Source organism: Symphalangus syndactylus, chromosome 16, assembly GCF_028878055.3.
Source record: "Symphalangus syndactylus isolate Jambi chromosome 16, NHGRI_mSymSyn1-v2.1_pri, whole genome shotgun sequence".
Lineage (NCBI taxonomy): Eukaryota > Metazoa > Chordata > Mammalia > Primates > Hylobatidae > Symphalangus > Symphalangus syndactylus.
Genome location: NC_072438.2, coordinates 17,505,123 through 17,524,557, shown reverse-complemented (window position 1 = coordinate 17,524,557; position 19,435 = coordinate 17,505,123). Strand labels below are relative to the sequence as shown.

Below are 19,435 nucleotides of genomic sequence, written 5' to 3'. Positions count from 1 at the left end.
TGTAGAGAAAGCTGACTAGGCAGGCCATGCCTGAAAGTTATGGTTATTTATTAGAAATATATCTTTACAAAAAAAACTCCATGTCATCCACAACTTAGTGCATGCAGGCTTTGAGAAAAATGGCTGTTTTGACCAGAAGTGCCATTATAGAAAAACATGTGTTTGTCAAAGGTTGGCTAAAAGTATCTTTAGAAATGATCTGGTATTTTCCTGAGATGACATTCTCTGGGTAGGAACATTTGTACTTTCATCCACCCCCACCCCCACCTTATGAGCTGTCTCCTACTTGTCCTCATTATGGTATCATTTCAAGCTTTTACTGTTGTTGATTTCTTTTTTAAGGAAAAAAACATCAAAATTAGAAACAGAAACCTTGTTCATATCTGAACCAAGCATAAATTAACTCTGAGCTAGAATGGGAAAGTTCTCTTAGCAGAACTCACACTCTACCACATGCTCATTTGTGGCCATCAGAAGCCTTCTTGACAGGCTGCCCTAAGGATCAGCCTGAAGCACAGCACCCACCATGCCAGTCCTCTGCCCAGGCTACCCATGCACCCTGGTGCCACAGAGGCAAGTCCAGACTCCCTAGTCTGGCATTCAAGGCCCCACCCACCCTTCCAAGCTTACTCCCACCTCTCCTCCCACTGATGGGCTTCACTGATCCCAAGCGGTCTTCTTTACTGACTATATTCCACCCAATCTCCAGGCTTTCTGGCCTCTGAGCATTTGCTCATGCTGCTGCCTCTGTCTAGAACTTTCTAAGCTTTCATTTTTTATTTTTTCACATCCAGACTCACTTCTTTTTTTTTTTTTTTGAGACGGAATTTCACTCTTGTTGCCCAGGCTGGAGTGCAATGGCACGATCTTGGCTCACTGCAACTTCCACCTCCCAGGTTCAAGTGATTCTCCTGCCTTAGGCTCCCGAGTAGCTGGGATTACAGGCATGCGCCACCACGCCCGGCTAATTTTGTATTTTTCGTAGAGTTGGGGTTTCTCCATGTTAGGCTGGTCTTGAACTCCCAAACTCAGGTGATCCAACCTGCCTTGGCCTCCCAAAGTGCTGGGATTACAGGTGTGAACCACTGCACCTGGCCCAGACTCACTTCTTAGTGCCACCTCCTCTTGAAGTCTCCCTGGCCCTCTGCTCTCTCTTGAGGTACTACTTACTTTACTTATTTTCTCCCAGGGGCTAGAGTCTTATCTTTCCCATCAACTGTGGGCTCCCTGAGGGCAGGAATCACATCCCTGAAACTTATTGAGCTCCAATGTGACAACCAAAGGAAATACTCATTGGAGCTTTCCAGATTTTAGTTTTCACATTAGAGAAGCTCAGCTGGTAAGTACAATGCAAATATGCAAAAATTTGAAAAAACCCTAAATCCAAAACACTTCTGGTCCCAAGCATTTCAGATAAGAGATACTCAACCTGTAATTTCTGTGATATGTCCAGGACCGTGCCTAGCATCTGGAAGACAAGAGTTAATAAGAACTGCCATGAGACTATGGAGAAGGATGCTAAAGGGGACTCCCAGGTCTCTCCTGGCTCCAGCATACCATCACCCTGTGATTCACACAAAGAACCCTGCTCCACTCTGCCTTTGAGATACAGTAAACTATGCAGGCATCCCTATGCGGGGGTACCAGCCAGACACACAGATCGCAGACATCCATGACCACACTGTGTATGTCCCCCCACATTTTCGGACTTCATGGAGACCCTGTATTTCTTCTGTATCTCCTGTGCATCAGAAACTATTCTAAGCCATGGGCCCTCTAGTATCTGTGGTGACAGGCAGCACATCAGTTCAGATTTGCATTTTGTCCTGTTGGTTTGACTGGCTGTGAAAGGCCGCTGAGGTTGTACACTCTACCCAGACGCAGGCCTGGCAGCTCAGAGCTGACATGCAGGGCATGGCTGCCAGAGAGGCAATGCTGCCTCTCCTGAGGCCGGCACACAGGGCTCCTGAGGCAGACAGCTCCCGGCCTCACCCCTCCAGCAGGCCCTTTCTCCCGGACCCCACCAGCTCCCGGGTGACTGGGTGAATGCACCCCCTGCCTCCGTGGCACTGATGAGATCAACTGTGACAGACACAAAGGCTGCCACCTCCTGCTTCCTTTGCTTTATGCAAATACGAACACCAAAACATGTCTGAGACTGTGCTACTTCGTTCCCGTGCTGTACTCCTGCCAACATGCCACAAAGAAGAAATGCAAGGCGAGATTTTCATCTCAATTCGTACCTGGACGTTCTTCAGTGGCAGGGTTTTCTTCAGAGTCTTTTGAAGGACTCTGTGAAACTTTCTCAGAAGATGTGGATTCTCTTGTCTTTGTATTTGGTTCTGGTTCCAGCTTAGATCTAAAAATAAATAATTAGCAGTCAGGTATTTTATTTCCATAACAGGATTCCTTTTACACAACAGAAGGAGTCACATGTGACTCTGCACTTTTGCTGTGTGTCCCTGTACTGGGGAGCAGTGACTGCCTCTGGGCCCAGTAGCCATCTGGACACACCTCCACTGGGGCACTTAACACTGGCATTGGTGCCTGCAGGGTAGAGATTGTGCATGCCCTCTGCATTTGCAGCCACGGCACAGTGACCAGCATGCAGGGGAAGGCTGCAGTCGACATGTGCTGAATACACTCCATAGATTGACATACCACACTCAACAAACCCAGGAAGCTGGATTGATGCTTATCCAGCAGTTGACACTAATGCAAAAAGATTGCTGAGTATGTTATTAATTATAATATATAATACATATTATACATATATTCATATGTATATATACCCCCACACATATACCCCCATGTATACCCACACATATACACACACCACACACACATATATATTATATATAACCACGCATACATATATACATACCCTCCCACATATATACCCACACACATATATACCACCACACATATACCCCCACACACATACCCACACATGTATACACCCAATATATATACAACATATATATACCCCCCACACATATATACCCTCTACATACACACATACCCCACATATATACATACATGCATGTATATCCCCCACATATACACACACACCACATATATACATATATTCATATACTCACCCACATAAACACACACACATATACCCACACATATACACATACCATACATACACACCCACATACATATACTACATATATATACCCCCCACTCACATAAATACCCCCTACATACACACACACACCATATATGTACACATATGCATATATACCCCCCACATATACCCTTCCACACACACATATATCTACATACACATATATACATACACACACACTCATATATACCCCCATACATACACACACATATACTCCCACATACATACACACATACAAACACATGCATATATACCCCCTACCCATATATACACACACATACCCCCCCACACACATACCCCCCAACATATGTACTCATACACACATATATATACCTATACCCACACACGTACATGTTCTAAGTCACATCTTAATATAAGTTAGCTCTGAAAGCACAAGTCCTTAAATACCCACTTGAAGGCACAGACTTGTTTCAGGACTGAGTCCTCTGCACTTGACATTCCCCTGCTTCTTCTCCACAGGCTCTTTCCCAGGGCATCGTCTTCCTTCCCACCTATAGGGCTCAGCTCAATTTCACCTACTCAGAGAGGCCACCTCTGACTCTTCTGTCAAGGAAAGGCCGCCTCCCACTCCTCTGCATCTGTTTTCTCCATAGCAGTTATCGCAGTCTATAATCCCCCTGTTTATTTATCTGTTCGTTGTCAGCCTTGCTCCTAGATCCCAGAGTCTGGATTAGTGCCTGGTATTCTGTTGCATAAATTTACGTTGAATGAATGAGTGCATTATAAATACAAGTAACTGGTTAATAAGAAAACATTTTGGTTATGCAACAACAGGCTTTGTAATAGCTTTACTAGAATCTACATAAACACTATAAAATTACAGGCAGAGTGCTATCTAGGATAAATTCCATATTGTTAGGCAGAGAGACTGTAATTAAAGGAACAATGTAAATGCATATTAGGGTGATATTACTAATGCCAACTAACATTTGTTAATGGCTCATATAGTGGACATTTTTTCTAAGCAATTTATATGGATAAATTTATTTAATTTTGAATATCCCCATCAAGTAGGTACTAGTATTAACAATCTTTTAACAAAGGAGGAAACTGAGGTGTAGAGAAGTTAGGAAACTTGCCCAGGTCACAGTCAGCAAATGGCTGGGCTGGGACATGACCTCAGGGAACCTAGCTCTGAAGCCCATGCTCATAACAGCTCCTCCATGTGGGGTATATTCTACCCATCCTGGGCTGTGGGAAAGGACTTCTGTGATCGAATCAGTCTGAGAAAGTTGAGTCAAAGCTAGATAGGTGTTTCACTATGTAAGTTTTCAGAGCCTTTAATATGCTCAAATACATTTTGAATTTCCAAAAAGGATGGTATTTGTAAATAATCTGATTGCAGAGACTCTCTTCATAGAGTTTGAGAGTAGGTTTCTAAAAAAGACTATTTAGGAAATGGTCCTCTACAAAATTTAACAAAAAAATTTTTCAAAAGTAACTGTTATCAATTTTTTTAATTGTTCTGGTTACTACAGCTGAGTCATAAAACTTAGTGCCTTGAAACAGTGAGATTTATTACTGATCACTGTTTTTGGGGTCAGGAATTTGGGAACACCTTGGCTGGGTGGTTCTGGCTCTGCGTGTCTCAGGAGGGTGCAGTTAGAAGGCAACTAGGGCTGCAGTCTTCTGAAGGGCTGACCAGGGCTGGAGGGTTCACTTCCAAGGAGGCCACACACATGGCTAGCAAGTTGGTGCTTGCTGGGAGCCTCACTTCTTCTTCATGGAGCTGCATGAGTGTGTTACTGGTGCATGGCAGCTGGCTGCCTGCAGGGCTGGCAGTCTTAAAGACTTTGGTGGAAGCTTCAATACCTTTCGTGACCTAGCCTTAGAAGTCAGATATCATAATTCTGGCCACATTCTACTACCCAACACATTCACAATGGTCCACTGGAGTTCAAGGGGAAGAAACACAGACCCCAATTTGCTTTCTCAATGGAGCAGTAACATCACTTTTTAAGAAGAGCATGTGGTATGGGATATATTTGGGGGCAGCTTTCTTTGGAAAATATAATCTGCTATTCTAAGTATCACAAATATGCACAAAGATAAAGTTATAAGGATATTCACCACAGGACTGCTTATAACAACAATAACAAAATGACTTAAATGTTCATCATAATGTACCTCATTTACAGTTGGAAGATATGAAAGAGAAGATTCTACTTACAATAGCCAAAACAAAACAAAAGATAAAAAACTAACAATATCAACAAAAACTTTAGAATAAACTTAAGCCCAAAGCCCATATGTAAAAAACCAAAAAAGATTCCTGAAAGACACAAAGGAAAGAAAGGACACATCATTCCTGGATAGAAAAAGAAATATAAAGATGTTAGTTTTCCCTAAGTTAATTTATAAATGTAATGTGATCCCAATAAAAAAAAAATCACCAGGTCCCATCCTGAAGCTGGGCAAATCAACTATGAAATTCATCTGGAAATAAGCAAGAATGGTCAGAACTGTAAACAAATATTGAACTCTAGTTAATGATATGCATACTAAAGTATTTAAGGGGAAGGGCACTGATTGCAGTTTACTCTGAAATCTATTTTAAAAAGAGACTAAATGCATATAGAATGATAGGCAGGTAAAAGAAGCAAGTATGGTAAAATGTAAATGCTCGAATCTAGGGTACAGGTATATGGGTGTTCACTGTAAAATTCAATTCTGCCATATGTTTGAAAAGGTTTATAGTGAAAATATCATGGAGATTAGGAGGGGGAGGGAATAATAGCCAAGAAAACCCTAAAAAACCAAGTGTGGTATTAGGGCATGAAAAGATTGACAGACCAATGAATAGGATATAAAATTCAAAACCAGACTCAATGGCATACATGTATTTAATATATGATATGGTTTAATAAGTTGCACTGGGATAATCGGTAGTTATATGAAAGAATAAATGTTTTCCCTCTCCCTACACTGTACACCAAGGTAAATTCCAAATGCATCAGAGATATACACACAAAAAAAATGAACCACACATATGGAAAAAAAAAATGGGTGAACCGGGTGCAGTGGCTCACCCCTGTAATCCCAGCACTTTGGAAGGCCGAGGAAGGCAGATCACTTGAGGTCTAAGCCCAGCCTGGCCAACATGGTGAAAGCCTGTCTCTACTAAAAATACAAAAATTAGCCGGGCGTGGTGGCAAGCACCTGTAGTCCCAGCTACTCAGGAGGCCGAGGTGGGAGAATTGCTTACACCTGGGAGGTGGAGGTTTGCAGTGAGCCGAGATCACCCACTGCACTCCAGCCTGGGCGAAAGAGCGAGAGTCCGTCTCAAAACAAACAAAACAAAGCACCATGAGTGGTGGGGGATGTTGATGGTGGCAAAGGCTATTGGTGGCGAAGGCTATTAGTGTATTGGCGGGTGGGGGGACAGTGAAAGGGGTATATGGGAACTCTTGGTACTTTCTGCTCAGTTTTGCTATGAACCGAAAACTGCTCTTAAAATAACAAGTTTATTAAAAAAAAAAAAAAAAAAAAAAGCCCCACCATAGGTGAAGTAAAAAGAGAAAAAGACCAACAGCCCTATAGTAAACTAGGCAAGAAAGTTCACACAAATGCAAATGGCTTTTAAACACATGAAAAATGCTCAATCTTCCTCATAAGAAGATGATGCATATTAACAACTACACTGCGTCATTATTTCTTGCCTACTGGGACTGGTGAAAACATCCAAATGTGAAGACATACTGGGTGGGTCAGGCTGTGAAGTAGGCACTTCCGTATATTGATGGTGAGAGTGCCAAACGGTGTGACTCCTATGGAGGGAACCTTGGTAATATCCTGCAAATTAACATGTATTTAATATCCAATCCAGCAATCCCACTTACGGGACTCTATCCCAAAGATATAACAATAATATGAAAAAGTTATTGATTATAGCAATTTTGTAATTCAATTTTAATATGGCAAAGGCCTAGGAAAAAATCCACATGTCCATCAACATGGAACTGGTGGAAGACGCTCTGCAGTACTATGGAGCTGTAAAATAGAATGCATACCTTTATACACTGCTCTAGAGCAATCAAACAAGATGGGGAAAAGCATGTATAGAAGGGATCTTCTTAATCTGATAAATACGTACAAAATCTACAGTTAGCATCATACTTTATGATGAAAGCCCAAGTGTTTTCCCTAGGATGAGGAACAAGGTAAGGACCCAGTAGATGTGAACAACAGAAGAAGAGAAAACAACTACAAAATCATTTTATGAGGCCAGTATTACCCAGATTCAGAAACCTATGAAGATATTACAAGAAAAGAAAATTAGACACATATCTTCATGAACATAAAAGCATCCTTAATACAAGCAAACTGATTTTAGCACTATATAAAGACAATAATGTATCATGACCAAATGGGGTTTAACCCAGGAATACAAAGTTGGTTTAACATTTGAAAATCGATCAATGTAATACACTTCCTTAACAAAAAAAGAAAAAAGCCTACATGATCATTGCATTAGATGTAGAAAAAGCATTTGAAAAAGTCAAGATCCTCTGATGATAAAAACTTTCAGCAAACTAGGAGAATAAGGTATGCAGTAAAGGGATGACTCAGCAGGTTTGTGGTGTTCAAATTCTGCACAGTCCAAGGAAAAAACTGGCCCTTGCTTGGCTCCTGGGAGATAACCTCTAAGCTCCTAGAATATCTTGTCTGATGAGAGTATCTTTGTATACCTGGGGGCATTCCAGATAGTTTATGCTAACAGAGTGATTTATGACTGGGGGCCTTGGGCCACTGTATCAGTGCATGGCAGACACACTTGATGGCAATTTAAGTAATGAGGGCTGTCATGTGGAGGTTGCTTGGTGGGAGGGTGGCTAAGTGAAGGTGCTATATAAACTACATTCTTTTTACAAGTAGTAGTGGTTCTCCTGTCCAGCCCACTGCCACTGGACTGCTCTATAAATAAGTTCCCCCAAATAAACTCTGTTTTGTTTGTTGGCTCGGGGTCTCTTCTTCAGCCTCTTTGAACCAAGTGCCATCCCTACTGAAGTTAACAGGGGTCTGGCATGACAATCAGTTTGACCTCTGGAGGGGCTGGAGACTGAGTTAACTATGGCCTGCTATGCTAGCACTTCACATCTACATCACTGACCCCCAATGAAAACCCTGAACACCAAGGCTCAGGTGAGCTTCCCCGATCGACAATACATGGTGACACAGGTATTGGGAATCACATATTGGGAGAATTAAGTGCTGTCTACACTATTCTACTGGGAGAGGACAGCTAGAAGCTTGTACCTGGTCTCTCCTGGAGTTTGCCCTATGTGCCTTTTAGCTTTGGTGATTTTAATCTGTATTCTTTCACTATAATATACTGTAACTATGAGTACAATAGTGTTTCTGAGTTCCATGAGTTCTTCTAGCAAATCCCTCAATAAGAAAGGAAATTTCCTTAACCTGATAAAGAACAGCTACATAATACCTACTTCTGTGATATACACATAAAAAAAAGAACCACAAATGTGAAAACAAAACAACAAACATGGGTGCGCTGGGTGCAGTGGCTCATGCCTATAATCCCAACACTTCATACTTAACGGTGAAGTATTAAATCCTTGTCCCTTAATCAAGAGCAAGGAAAAGATGTCCATCCTAATCACTTCTATTCAACACGGTACCAGAGGTTCAGGCCCTAGCCAGTGCAATAAAACAAGAAAGGAACAAGAAATAAAAGGCATAAAGATTAAAAAGCAAAACTACTGTTATTCACATATGGTATGATTATGTATGTAGAAAATTGATAGAATTTACAAAAAAAAGGTCGGGTGCAGTGGCTCACGCCTGTAATCCCAGCACTTTGGGAGGCCGAGGCAGGTGGATCACCTGAGGTGCGGTCAGGAGTTCAAGAACAGCCTGGCCAACGAGGTGAAACCTCGTCTCTACTAAAATACAAAAATTAGCCGGGCATGGTGGTGGGCGCCTGTAATCCCAGCTACTCGGGAGGCTGAGGCAGGAGAATTGCTTGAACCCAGGAGGCGGAGGTTGCAGTGAGCCAAGATCGAGCCACTGCACTCCAGCCTGGGCAACAAGAACGAAACTACGTCTCAACAACAACAAAAACAAAAAACAAAAAAAAAAAGAAAAGAATTTACCAAAAAAGCTACTAGAACTACATGTGAATTAATCAAAGTTATAGACAGGTCAATATACAAAAATTAATTGTATTTCTATATATTAGCAATGAGAAACTGGAAAATAACATTAAAAAAAGGTATCATTTACAATAGAATTAAAAAAAAATCCAGGAATAAATCTAACAAAAGATGAGCAAGATGTCTACACTGAAAATAACAAAATACTGCTGAGAAAAAGAAATTTAAAAATAAAGTGGAAGACAGAAATAAATGCAAAGATATACTATGTTTGTGGATAGATGTTAAGATGTCCATTCTCCCCAAATTGATCTATAAATTCGACATAATCCCTATAAACATTCCAGCAGATTTTCTGAAGAAATTGAAAAGCTGATTCTAAAATTGATATGGAAATATAGAAAAAATCTAAAATAGCAAAACCAATACTGAAAAATTAGAAACTTGAAAGATTTACAACTAGCTGATTCCAAGACTTATGATAAAATCACAGTAATCAAGACAGTGTGGCAGTAGAATAAGGACAATCAGAAAAGTGATACTGAATAGAGTCCAGAAACAGACATAATACACATGTTTGGGTCAACTGACTTTAGATGATGATGCCAGGTCAATTCAATGAGAAAAAGAAAGTGCTTTAAACAAACATTGATATAATAAATAGATATTTATATACAATAAAATAAGCCTTAACCCCAGTTATTTATATAGAATAAAATAAACCTCAACCCCATTTCATCCTATCAAAAAGTTGGTCTGAGACAGATGATAGACCTAAACATACCACCCAGAATCACAAAGCTTCTAGAAGAAAACATAAAAGAATATCTTAGTGACCTTGGGGTAGACAAAGTAAAAATTAATAAAATTCAACTTCCTCAAAATTAAACATTTCTGCTCACCAAGAGACATCATTAAGAAAATAAACCACAGAATAGCAAAAAATATTTGCAGCATGTATCTAAGGATGTATATGCAGAATATACAAAGAACTCCTATACAAATCAACAGCCAAACAATCCTCCAATACAGAAATGAGTAAAAGACTTGAACAGATACTTCATAGGAAGAAAATGAATAGTCAATCAACACATGAAAAGGTGATTAATGATATTAGTCAGTGAGGAAATGCAAACTAAACCCACAGTGAAATACCACTCCACATCCAGTAGAATGGCTAGAAAAAATGGCCAACGCCAAATCCTGCCATGTGGAGGAACTGTAACTTTCATACATTGCTGGACAGTGTGTCAAATGGTGCTATCACTTTGGAAAACTTAAGACAGTTTCTTACTAAGTCTAAGAAACATCTCTACTATGACAACCCACTTTTAGGTTGTTTACCCAAAAGAAATGAAAAGATAAATCCACACAAAGGCCTATAAAAGAATGTTTACAGCAGCCTTATCCATCATAGCCAAGAAAAATGGGAACACCTAAATGTCCACCAACAGGATGGATAAGCCAGTGGAGGTACTTTCATGCAATGCAATACCATTCAGCAATGAAGAAGAACACAGCAAGGGTAAGTCTCAAAAAAAAATGTGTTAAGCAAAGGAAAAAAAGCCAGTTAAAAACACAAAAGAGAAACCTATTTAAAGATAAACTGAGGATTTGCTCCATGTTTGACACTAGGTATATACATATGATTATTAAATTTAGCATCTATGACTTAATATTTTACCTCAAATATTAGTTTTGGGATGTAGGAATTGAGCAACCTGACACATTAGCAAATTTTCAAACTAGCTTGACAAGATACTCATCTGCCAGAATTTTCAGATATTTTTTTCCAGTTACTAAATGACAAGTTAACAAAATTTCTTAGCCTGTTTTCCCACCTATAAAATGGGGCTCTGACTATCTTTCTTGTTAGAGTTACTGCTTTACATGTAAGTGCTTACTCAGCACAGTCTATATCACATAGTAAGAGCTCAAAAAATTAGCTATTACTACAACGATTACACTACTGCTGCTGCTGCTGCTATTACTGTGAAATAACAAAAGGCAGAATGGTTTAATAAGACAGTTTTTTTTGTGAAGTCTTAAAGCAATATACATTTTTTTCCTCTGACAAGATGCAGACCAATGGAGGAACAGAAGAAAACTGCTGAAACAACCCATAAATAATGCAAATAATTCAAAGAAAAGAGTACACTGGTACAATCTGTACAAGGGACTTAGCAGGGTCTTCAGTACTGGCCCAACTAGCTGCTGATCTTCCGGCTGTCACTGTGAAGGGGGAAGGACTGAAGGAGCCTTGACAGAGTAGCAGGGCAGTGGCCTGGGGTGGTGGCCAAAGGCTACTCGAGTGGTGAGGGGCTTTCTCCTTGGCCACACTGCACAGTAGACTGATCTGATGCCCTCCCAGGCTGTCTTGGCTGTCAGGTTACTCCAGCAATTCCATAAATCCCATGACAGTCTGGAGATGAGAGTCCTTAAACCACTGGTTTACTGACTGCCTTGAAAAAGACACATTTACAATGGGATTTGGAGACAACAAAGGGCTTAAATTCTAGAATGCCACTTATTCTTAGTGTGGCCTTGGATGGGTTTTATTTTATGCTTTTTTTTTTTGACAGAGTCTCACTCCATCACCCAGGCTGGAGTGCAGTGGCACGATCTCGACTCACCATAACCTCTACCTTCCAGGCTCAAACGATTCTTGTGCCTCAGCCTCCCGAGTAGCTGGAATTACAGGCGTGCACCACTATACCCAGCTAATTTTTGTATTTTTAGTGGAGATGGGGTTTCGCCATGTTGACCAGGCTGGTCTCAAACTCCTGATCTCAAGTGATCCACCTGCCTCGGCCTTCCAAAGTGCTGGGATTACAGACATAAGCCACTGCGCCCAGCCAATTTTATCCTCTTTGTCTAAGTTTTCTTCATCTGCAAAATGCAGAAAATACTATCATTCTCAAAGAGTTCTTTCAACGATTAAATGAGATCACCCATGAGAAAGTGCCTGGCATGAAGTCTGGCACACAGTAGGTGCTCCCCTGGTTTACCACCTAACCTCTAGGCCTTGGTTTTCTTAACTGTAAAATGGCTTTCAGTATCTTTCATTCCAACCCAACACCACAGGGTTCATTCTGGCTTTATCTCTTTCATTTTTCTGAGTGAGAAACCTGGCTTCCAATATCCTTCCAACAATATCTACTACTAGAGTTGCTGCAAACACTAAAAAAGTAGTAGACCAAAAAAAGTACCTTATGAAAAATATTATTACATTACTTCCATTTCTCCCTTGGACCCCATTCTTTTTTTTTTTTTTTTTTTTTTTGAGATAAGGTCTCACTCTGTTGCCCAGACTAGAGTGTAACAATGTTGTCATCATAGCTCACTGCAGCCTTGAACTCTTGGGCTTAAGCGATCCTCCCACCTCTGCCTCCTGAGAAGCTGGGACTACAGGCGCATGTCACCACACCCAGCTAATTTTTAAATTTTTTGTAGAGATAGGATCTCACTATGTTGCCCGGGTTGGTCTTAAACTACTGGCCTCAAGCAATCCTCCCACCTCGGCCTCCCAAAGTGCTGGGATTATAGGTGTGAGCCACTGTGCACAGCCCCCACCCCACTCTATTTTGACCAGTTATCTCAATAATATCCTTTATAACAGTGGCTATACTAAACAACAGATTTTCAATTTACATAAAACAGCCTTCTATTGGCGGTAGATGCCATTTAGGACTTCCATAGCTACAGAGGAGAAGTCAATGGCTGGCTTCAACGCTTCAAAGGATAGGGTGACTTTCTTGTTAAGGGCTAATGCAGCAGATGATTTTAAGCTGAAGCTTATGCTCACTTACCATTCCAAAAATCTTGGGCATGGTGGCACATGCCTGTAGTCCCAGCTAGTCGAGAGGCTAAGGTGGGAGGACTGCTTGAGCCCAGGAGTTCAAGGCTGCAGTAAGCCATGACTGCCACTGCACTCCAGCCTGGGTGGCAAAGTGAGACTCCAACTTAAAACAAACCAAAAAACCTCACATTTCATAGGGCCATAGCTGCTATAGATAGTGATTCCTCTGGCAGATCTGGGTAAAGTAAATTGAAAACCTTCTGAAAAGGTTTCACCATCTTAGACGCCATTAAGAACATTCGTGATTCATGGGAGGAGGTCAAAACATCAACTTTAACAAGAGTTTGGAAGAAGTGGATTCCAACCCTCATGAATAACTTTGAGGGATTCAAGACTTCAGTGGAGGAAGTCACTGCAGATGTGGTGGCAATAGCCAGAGAACTAAGATTGGAAGTGGAGACCGAAGATGGGGCTGAGCTGCTGCAATCTCACGGTCACACTTGAATGGATGAGAAGCTGCTTATTACGGATGAACCAAGAAACTGGTTTCTTGAGATGGAATCTGCTCTTGGTGAAGAGACTGTGAACATTGTTGAAATAACAAGGAAGGGCTCAGAATATTGCATAAACTTGGTTGACAAAGCAGCAACAGGGTTTGAGAGGACTGACTCAAATTTTGAAAAAAGTTCTGCTATGGGTAAAATGCTATCAACATCTCTAATGCACACAATAGAGAAATCTTTTGTGAAAGGAAGACTCAGTTGATGCAGCAAACTTCATTGTTGTCTTATTTTAAAAACTGCTACAACCACCCCAACCTTCAGCAACCCCACCCTAAATCCGTCAGTAGCCATCAACACTGAGACGAGGCCCTCTTCACCTAAGGCCCAGACAAACATCAGCATTTCCAGCAGTACAGTATGTTCTGATTAAGGTATGCACATGATTTTTTTAGACATAATGTTATTGCACACTTTATAGTATAAACATAGCTTTTATATGCACTGGGAAACCAAATGTTTTTATAACTTGCTTTATTGTGATATTCACTTTGTTGCTGTCTGGAACCACACCTGTGATATCTCCGAGGTACGCCTGTCCTTCTTTTATGCCTCCAGCAAAGGCTCTGGGTAGAAAGAAGATATTTTTGATATATAGTATCATAGTACTATAATTTTAAAACTAGCTTTCAGACAAACGTATCCACTCAGGCACAGGCACCGTGGACCCCCAAAGCAGGAGATGCTTCACACTACTTCAATGAAGCCACCTTCACCACTACTCAGTCACTCACTCAACAGATATTTACTGGGCATATACTACATACTAGGTGACTTTCTAACTCAGTGCTATTCCAAGTGTGGTCCATGGAACAGAACCAGACCATGGACTGTTTGTTACTGGTCTGCTACAAGATAAGTACCAAAATGAAGAGTAAGCATCTAGAAACATTTATAGCATAAATGACACTGCCATTTAATCAGTGGTCTCATTTCGCTGGACAGGGTATAGACAAGCTCAGGAGTTGTCAGACTACTGTGGTGAGTTACTGTGGCTGTGGTCCAGGCACATGCCATGCTGTTTAGCCTTTGTAAGACATGGAAGCAAGGGAGTGATAATATCACATGTACATTTTAGGCAGATGCCTTCTGCCTAAAGATGAGGAAAGGACAAGAAGGAGGGCGCTGAACTACATTGTGAAGGGTCACATCATTATTTCCCTCAAGGTCTTTTGTGCAAAGTAATTGGCACAGGGCAGCTAACTATGTTGCAGGAGACAAGGCTATACTTTGCTGTCTAAATGAGAACAATTCCCATCTGACTGATATTAATTTGTATTTTAGTCAAGGCCTCTGCTGAGAAGCAAGAACTAAGGTAGCAGCAAAAATCTCTTCTTACTTTACTTGGGTACCTGTGAAGTCCACTTGGGATAGTGAAGGAGAAATCCGCATTCCTCTCCCTGGTGAGTGAGACCCAGTGACCACCACACCATCTTGATGACAAATCACACATCATCAGAGGCCTATCTCCTTCTCCATACGTCTTGGTGCTAACTGGTCTCACTGTGCCCCAGATCTTCAGCTCAAACTCTTCCCCAAGTCTGGACTGCTTTCTATCTCTCTAATTCACACACCCAGATATTTTTCTTTTGACAGCCAACACAAATCCCATTGCTTGAGAAATCTGCTCCAATTACCCTGAGATTCAAATCTTGACTCAGCTGTGATGCTGGACAGCTAACCCAAATTTGCTGAGCCCCAATATCCTAATTTGGAAAATGAAATACTAATATTTATAGATATGGTGGCTTTTTGAGGATTAATGAAATAAAATAATATACTGCCTGGCACATGGCAAATGCTTAGTGGTAGATAATATTAATAGCATAAATTAACATTTATTAACTCACTGTAAGTGTTTTATCTGTATCTTCATTTTGTTCTCACAACAGCACCACAAGTTAGGTACTATGAGTTTTCCCATTTTATAGGTAAGGAAACAAAAGCCCAGAAAAGTTAAGCGATCTGCTCAAAGTCACACAGTTTTAAAGTGGCAGAGCCAGGATTCAAACACAGGCTGTCTGGTTGCAGAGTCTGGCTCTTAGGCACTATACTATGCCACTTGATCGTACCATTTCCCCCTCTGAGCTTACTACCGATTTCACTAATTATGACATATCCTGATTAAGCTGACTAATTTTTCATGTTTAATAGCAACCCAGCCTGCTTCTAAGCTCTCTAAGTGCAAAGACTTAATCTATGGCTTCTCTCAAGCTACACTCTCAGTGCATTATATAATAGTAGCTGTTGCTTACAGATAACTTGACTGATCTGCTTACTATCTTCCACAAATGCTTCTGTTTGCTGGCATTAACAATTTCACATCTGTTTCACCAATGTGCAGAAAAGGGTTCACGAAGTAGGCCTGAGGCTGCTATCCTTAGAAAGGCCTGCTTGCAAGGTTAACCCTTGCCTGGCATCTGAGAAGTTAGACTTTGGCGGAGTTCATGCCATCCTAATTGATAAAAACAGCTCGCCGTGCCTGAACTGTTTTGCAAAAAATGCAGTTTGAATGCAGTTCAGTGCTGAGCACCTGCTTTCCTCCTGGGAGTCTAGAGTTTCGGTACATGCCAGGTGTGAGGTGCCCATGTGACCAACCCCTAACAGAATCCTTAGGCAGTGAGTCACTAATGAGCTTCCCTGTAGACAACACTTCACATGTTGTCATAGGTCACATGCTGTGTGACTCCACCGGGAGAGGACTCTTAGAAGCTCATGCCTGGTTTCCTCTGGACTTTTGTCCCACATGCCTTTTCCTTTGCTGTTTTGCTTCGTATCCTTTCAGTGTGACAAATCATAGCCAGAAGCAGGACTGTATGTTGAGTCCCATGAGACCTCTTAGTGAATCCTAGAGCCAGAGAGTAGTGCCGGGGACCCCTGACACAGTAAGAATTTAAAAAATGTGGGCCAGGCATGGTGGCTCACGCCTGTAATCCAGTACTTTGGGAGGCAGGGGGATTGCTTGAGCCCAGGAGTTTGACAGCAGCCTGGGCAACATAGTGACATCCCAACCCTATAAAATAAAATTAAATTTAAAAATAGGCAGACGTGGTAGCACATGCCTGTAATCCCAGCTACTCGGAAGGCTAAGGTGGGAGGATTGTTTGAGCCCAGGAGGTCGTGCCACTGCACTCCATCCTGGGAGATAGGGTGAGACCCTGTCTCAAAAAAAAGAACAAAAAAGAAAATGTGTCCCCAAACAGTTATGTGATGTTATCTTCTGAAAGAACATCCTAAAACATTTCTAAAGCTAGTCTAGAAATGGTCCAGGTTTGGATACTTGTTCACTGATGTATTGAACCTCCAAGACTGGCTGAGTTGCAGTGGGAATGACTGTGAGGACACAGCTCTTGCATTCCAGATGCTCATGTGAGCCCAGAGGGGAGGACAGGCAGGCGCCATGGGAAGTGCAGGAGGCTGGCCCTCCTGCTTCCTGTGGCCTTGGATGAGTCATTTACCCTGCTGGAGGGTCAGTGTCCTTACCTGCTGATGGGGCTCCTAATAGTGCCTGCATGGGACAGGTAGTGGGGTTGGAGGGAGGTGTGCACTCAGAGCATGTGGCATCGAGCAAGTCTGTCACAGGTGACCTGAGGACAGCCTTGTGGTGGCCTGCTTGTTGTGACCTCGCTCTTCTCTCAGGAATACACTTTCAGGGACGACAAGAAGGGGTATGGGGGTCAAAGAGATTGAGGTAAAACGGCTCAAGGTGTGCCAGCCTCATTGGGATAAGAGACAAAATGGGCAAGAGCACAGATTTTGGACCAACAGCCTGGGCTCAAACCCCAGCTATGCTACCTGTGGGACTGTGGGATCTAGGGTGAGTGGCCAAGCCTCCTGAGCCTCAACTTCCTCATTTGTAAAATGAGAGAGGAAACAGTACCTGCCTCATGGGGGTTTGTTGTGGGCCAATAAAGTGGCCGGCATGCTGCCTGGCACACAATGAGTACGTGGTAGCGCCAGCTATGGCATTTTGTGAAGAAGTTCAAACACGGTAACTTGCGTGGGGTAAGTGCTCTACAAACTTTAACTGCTATTATTAGTAGTACTATTATTAATTAAGAAACACCAATGAAAGCAATACTTACAATCTTTTCTTATCAACCACTCTTTTAACTCGGATGGCTCTCTGTTCTGAGTAAAGTTTACATACTCCTGTTGCAGGGGAAAATACCAGAAGAAAGACTGCTTAAAACAGCTTCTCAGGCAAAGGCATCATTAAATATAATGAGATACTACAGTCTTCAGCTAGCAAAGCTAAATTCTGCATCACATCTATTGTGAAATGCCACATTTAACCTTTAAAAGAAAATGAAATACTTTTTAAGTAATCTTCAATGAAATCCAAAACAGCGGTCCTGTGCTCCTTCACTTGCTGGGAATGTATCTCCTTGTGAGCTGTAACAGAAAAGGACAATGTTCAGGCCTTCACATTCAATTATCCTAAAGAGCAATTCATCAGCTTCCTCACAACACTTTCTTTATTGAGAGTATTTTTTAAAACACAGCTATAAAACAAGTCTTATGTCAAGTGACACTACATTTTTAAAAGAGTAACATGTATTAGGCTTCACAAGAGTGAAAGATTAAACCTGTAGAAAATCTATAGTCAAATAATTTATGGTTTATCAGAACACTTAAGGATAGTATTTGATGCAGCCACTTCTTGAGTGCTGACCCCATCTGTGTTAACAGCATCCAATGCTCAAGCTGACCTTCACGGAACATGTTCAAACAATTGAAATCACACACTCCTCCCTGCTTGAACCTGTGCTGCTTTTCAGCCTGTAGTGCCCCATCCTCTCCCCTTGGCCACTCATATTCTGAGGGTCCCTTAGACAATGAGTCAAACTTTCCATCTCCAGGAAACCTATGACTCCTAGCCACAAAGATGCCTTTCTCCTGGGAACTACCACACAGAAGTGTGCTAAAAGGCCTTACCAGACCTAAAGTCCGTGCCACTAGTTTTGGTAAGACAGTGACCACCGACTGAGAGATTGAGTGCCTACTGTGTGCAGGTACTCTGTTAGCACTTTACATACGCACTGCTAGTAATTACAATAGCAATTCTGAGTTTCCTGATTTTACACATGAAGAAACTAAGGTTCAGAGACAATAAATAGCCCAAGGTTAGATGGTTTCATATGTAAATGTAGGTTTTGTTAAATATTCCTGTGTATTTTTTAGGTCTCTCAATGAATGTATATGCCGTTACGGGTAGAGGGCATGATTTCTGTCTTTACTATAGGGCTGCTTGACCCAAGATTTGTGTGGGGGACTCAGGAGCTCTGTGCAATTGCATACAGAATTTTGTGTATGTACATTTTTCTGGCAAGAATGCCTATTGCTTCCATCAGAGTCTCCAAGTGGCCCATCAGCATTCTAATAAAAACCTCCCAAACAAAAGTCTGTGTTGTGAGCACAACAGCATCTGGCAGCTTTGAACTCTACTTACTATTTAATGTACTCTGTATCTGCCTAAGCAAATTAAAAAAGAATCAAGAAAGAGGTGTGACTTGGGAAGCCATCTCATTGTCTCAGTGAGAATTAAACATCAACGAAAGTGAGATAAGAAGCACCCTTGTGCCAGACACAGTTCTAAGCATGCTGTAGGAATTTAACTTAATTCTCATAGCAACCCTAGAGATACATTCCCTAATTGCCTGCATTTCATAGACAAAAAACCAGTCCCAGGGAAATTAAGTGACTTGCAGAGGGCTATATGGCTCCGACGGGTGGAGTTGGGGTGCAACCTACGCAGCCCTGGCTCCAGAGCCTTCCTCCTAACCTTGAAGGTTTGATATGAAAGTTTACC

At 41.6% G+C, this 19,435-nt stretch overlaps 1 protein-coding gene across 6 annotated transcripts in view; it reads right to left on the bottom strand.

Moving 5' to 3' along the window:
• The window catches only part of STX18 (syntaxin 18), a 120,729-nt gene that overhangs the window by 17,168 nt on the left and 84,126 nt on the right, over positions 1-19,435 (bottom strand). Inside the window, exons 4-8 of one of the 6 annotated variants that reach the window (XR_010116140.1) lie at positions 17,941-18,018; positions 17,709-17,775; positions 14,137-14,189; positions 2,244-2,359; positions 1,430-1,468 (exon numbers count right to left, since the gene is read on the bottom strand). Coding sequence is in view for 5 of the 6 variants with exons in the window: in XM_063619381.1 (XP_063475451.1) it covers positions 1,430-1,468; positions 2,244-2,359; positions 14,097-14,189; positions 17,709-17,775; positions 17,941-18,018 (393 nt within the window). In the remaining variant the exon portion in view is untranslated. Of the gene's footprint in view, positions 1-1,429; positions 1,469-2,243; positions 2,360-14,096; positions 14,190-17,708; positions 17,776-17,940; positions 18,019-19,435 lie in introns of all 6 variants that reach the window. The other 5 variants (XM_063619381.1, XM_055246328.2, XM_055246330.2 and 2 more) reach the window with 5 other exon arrangements.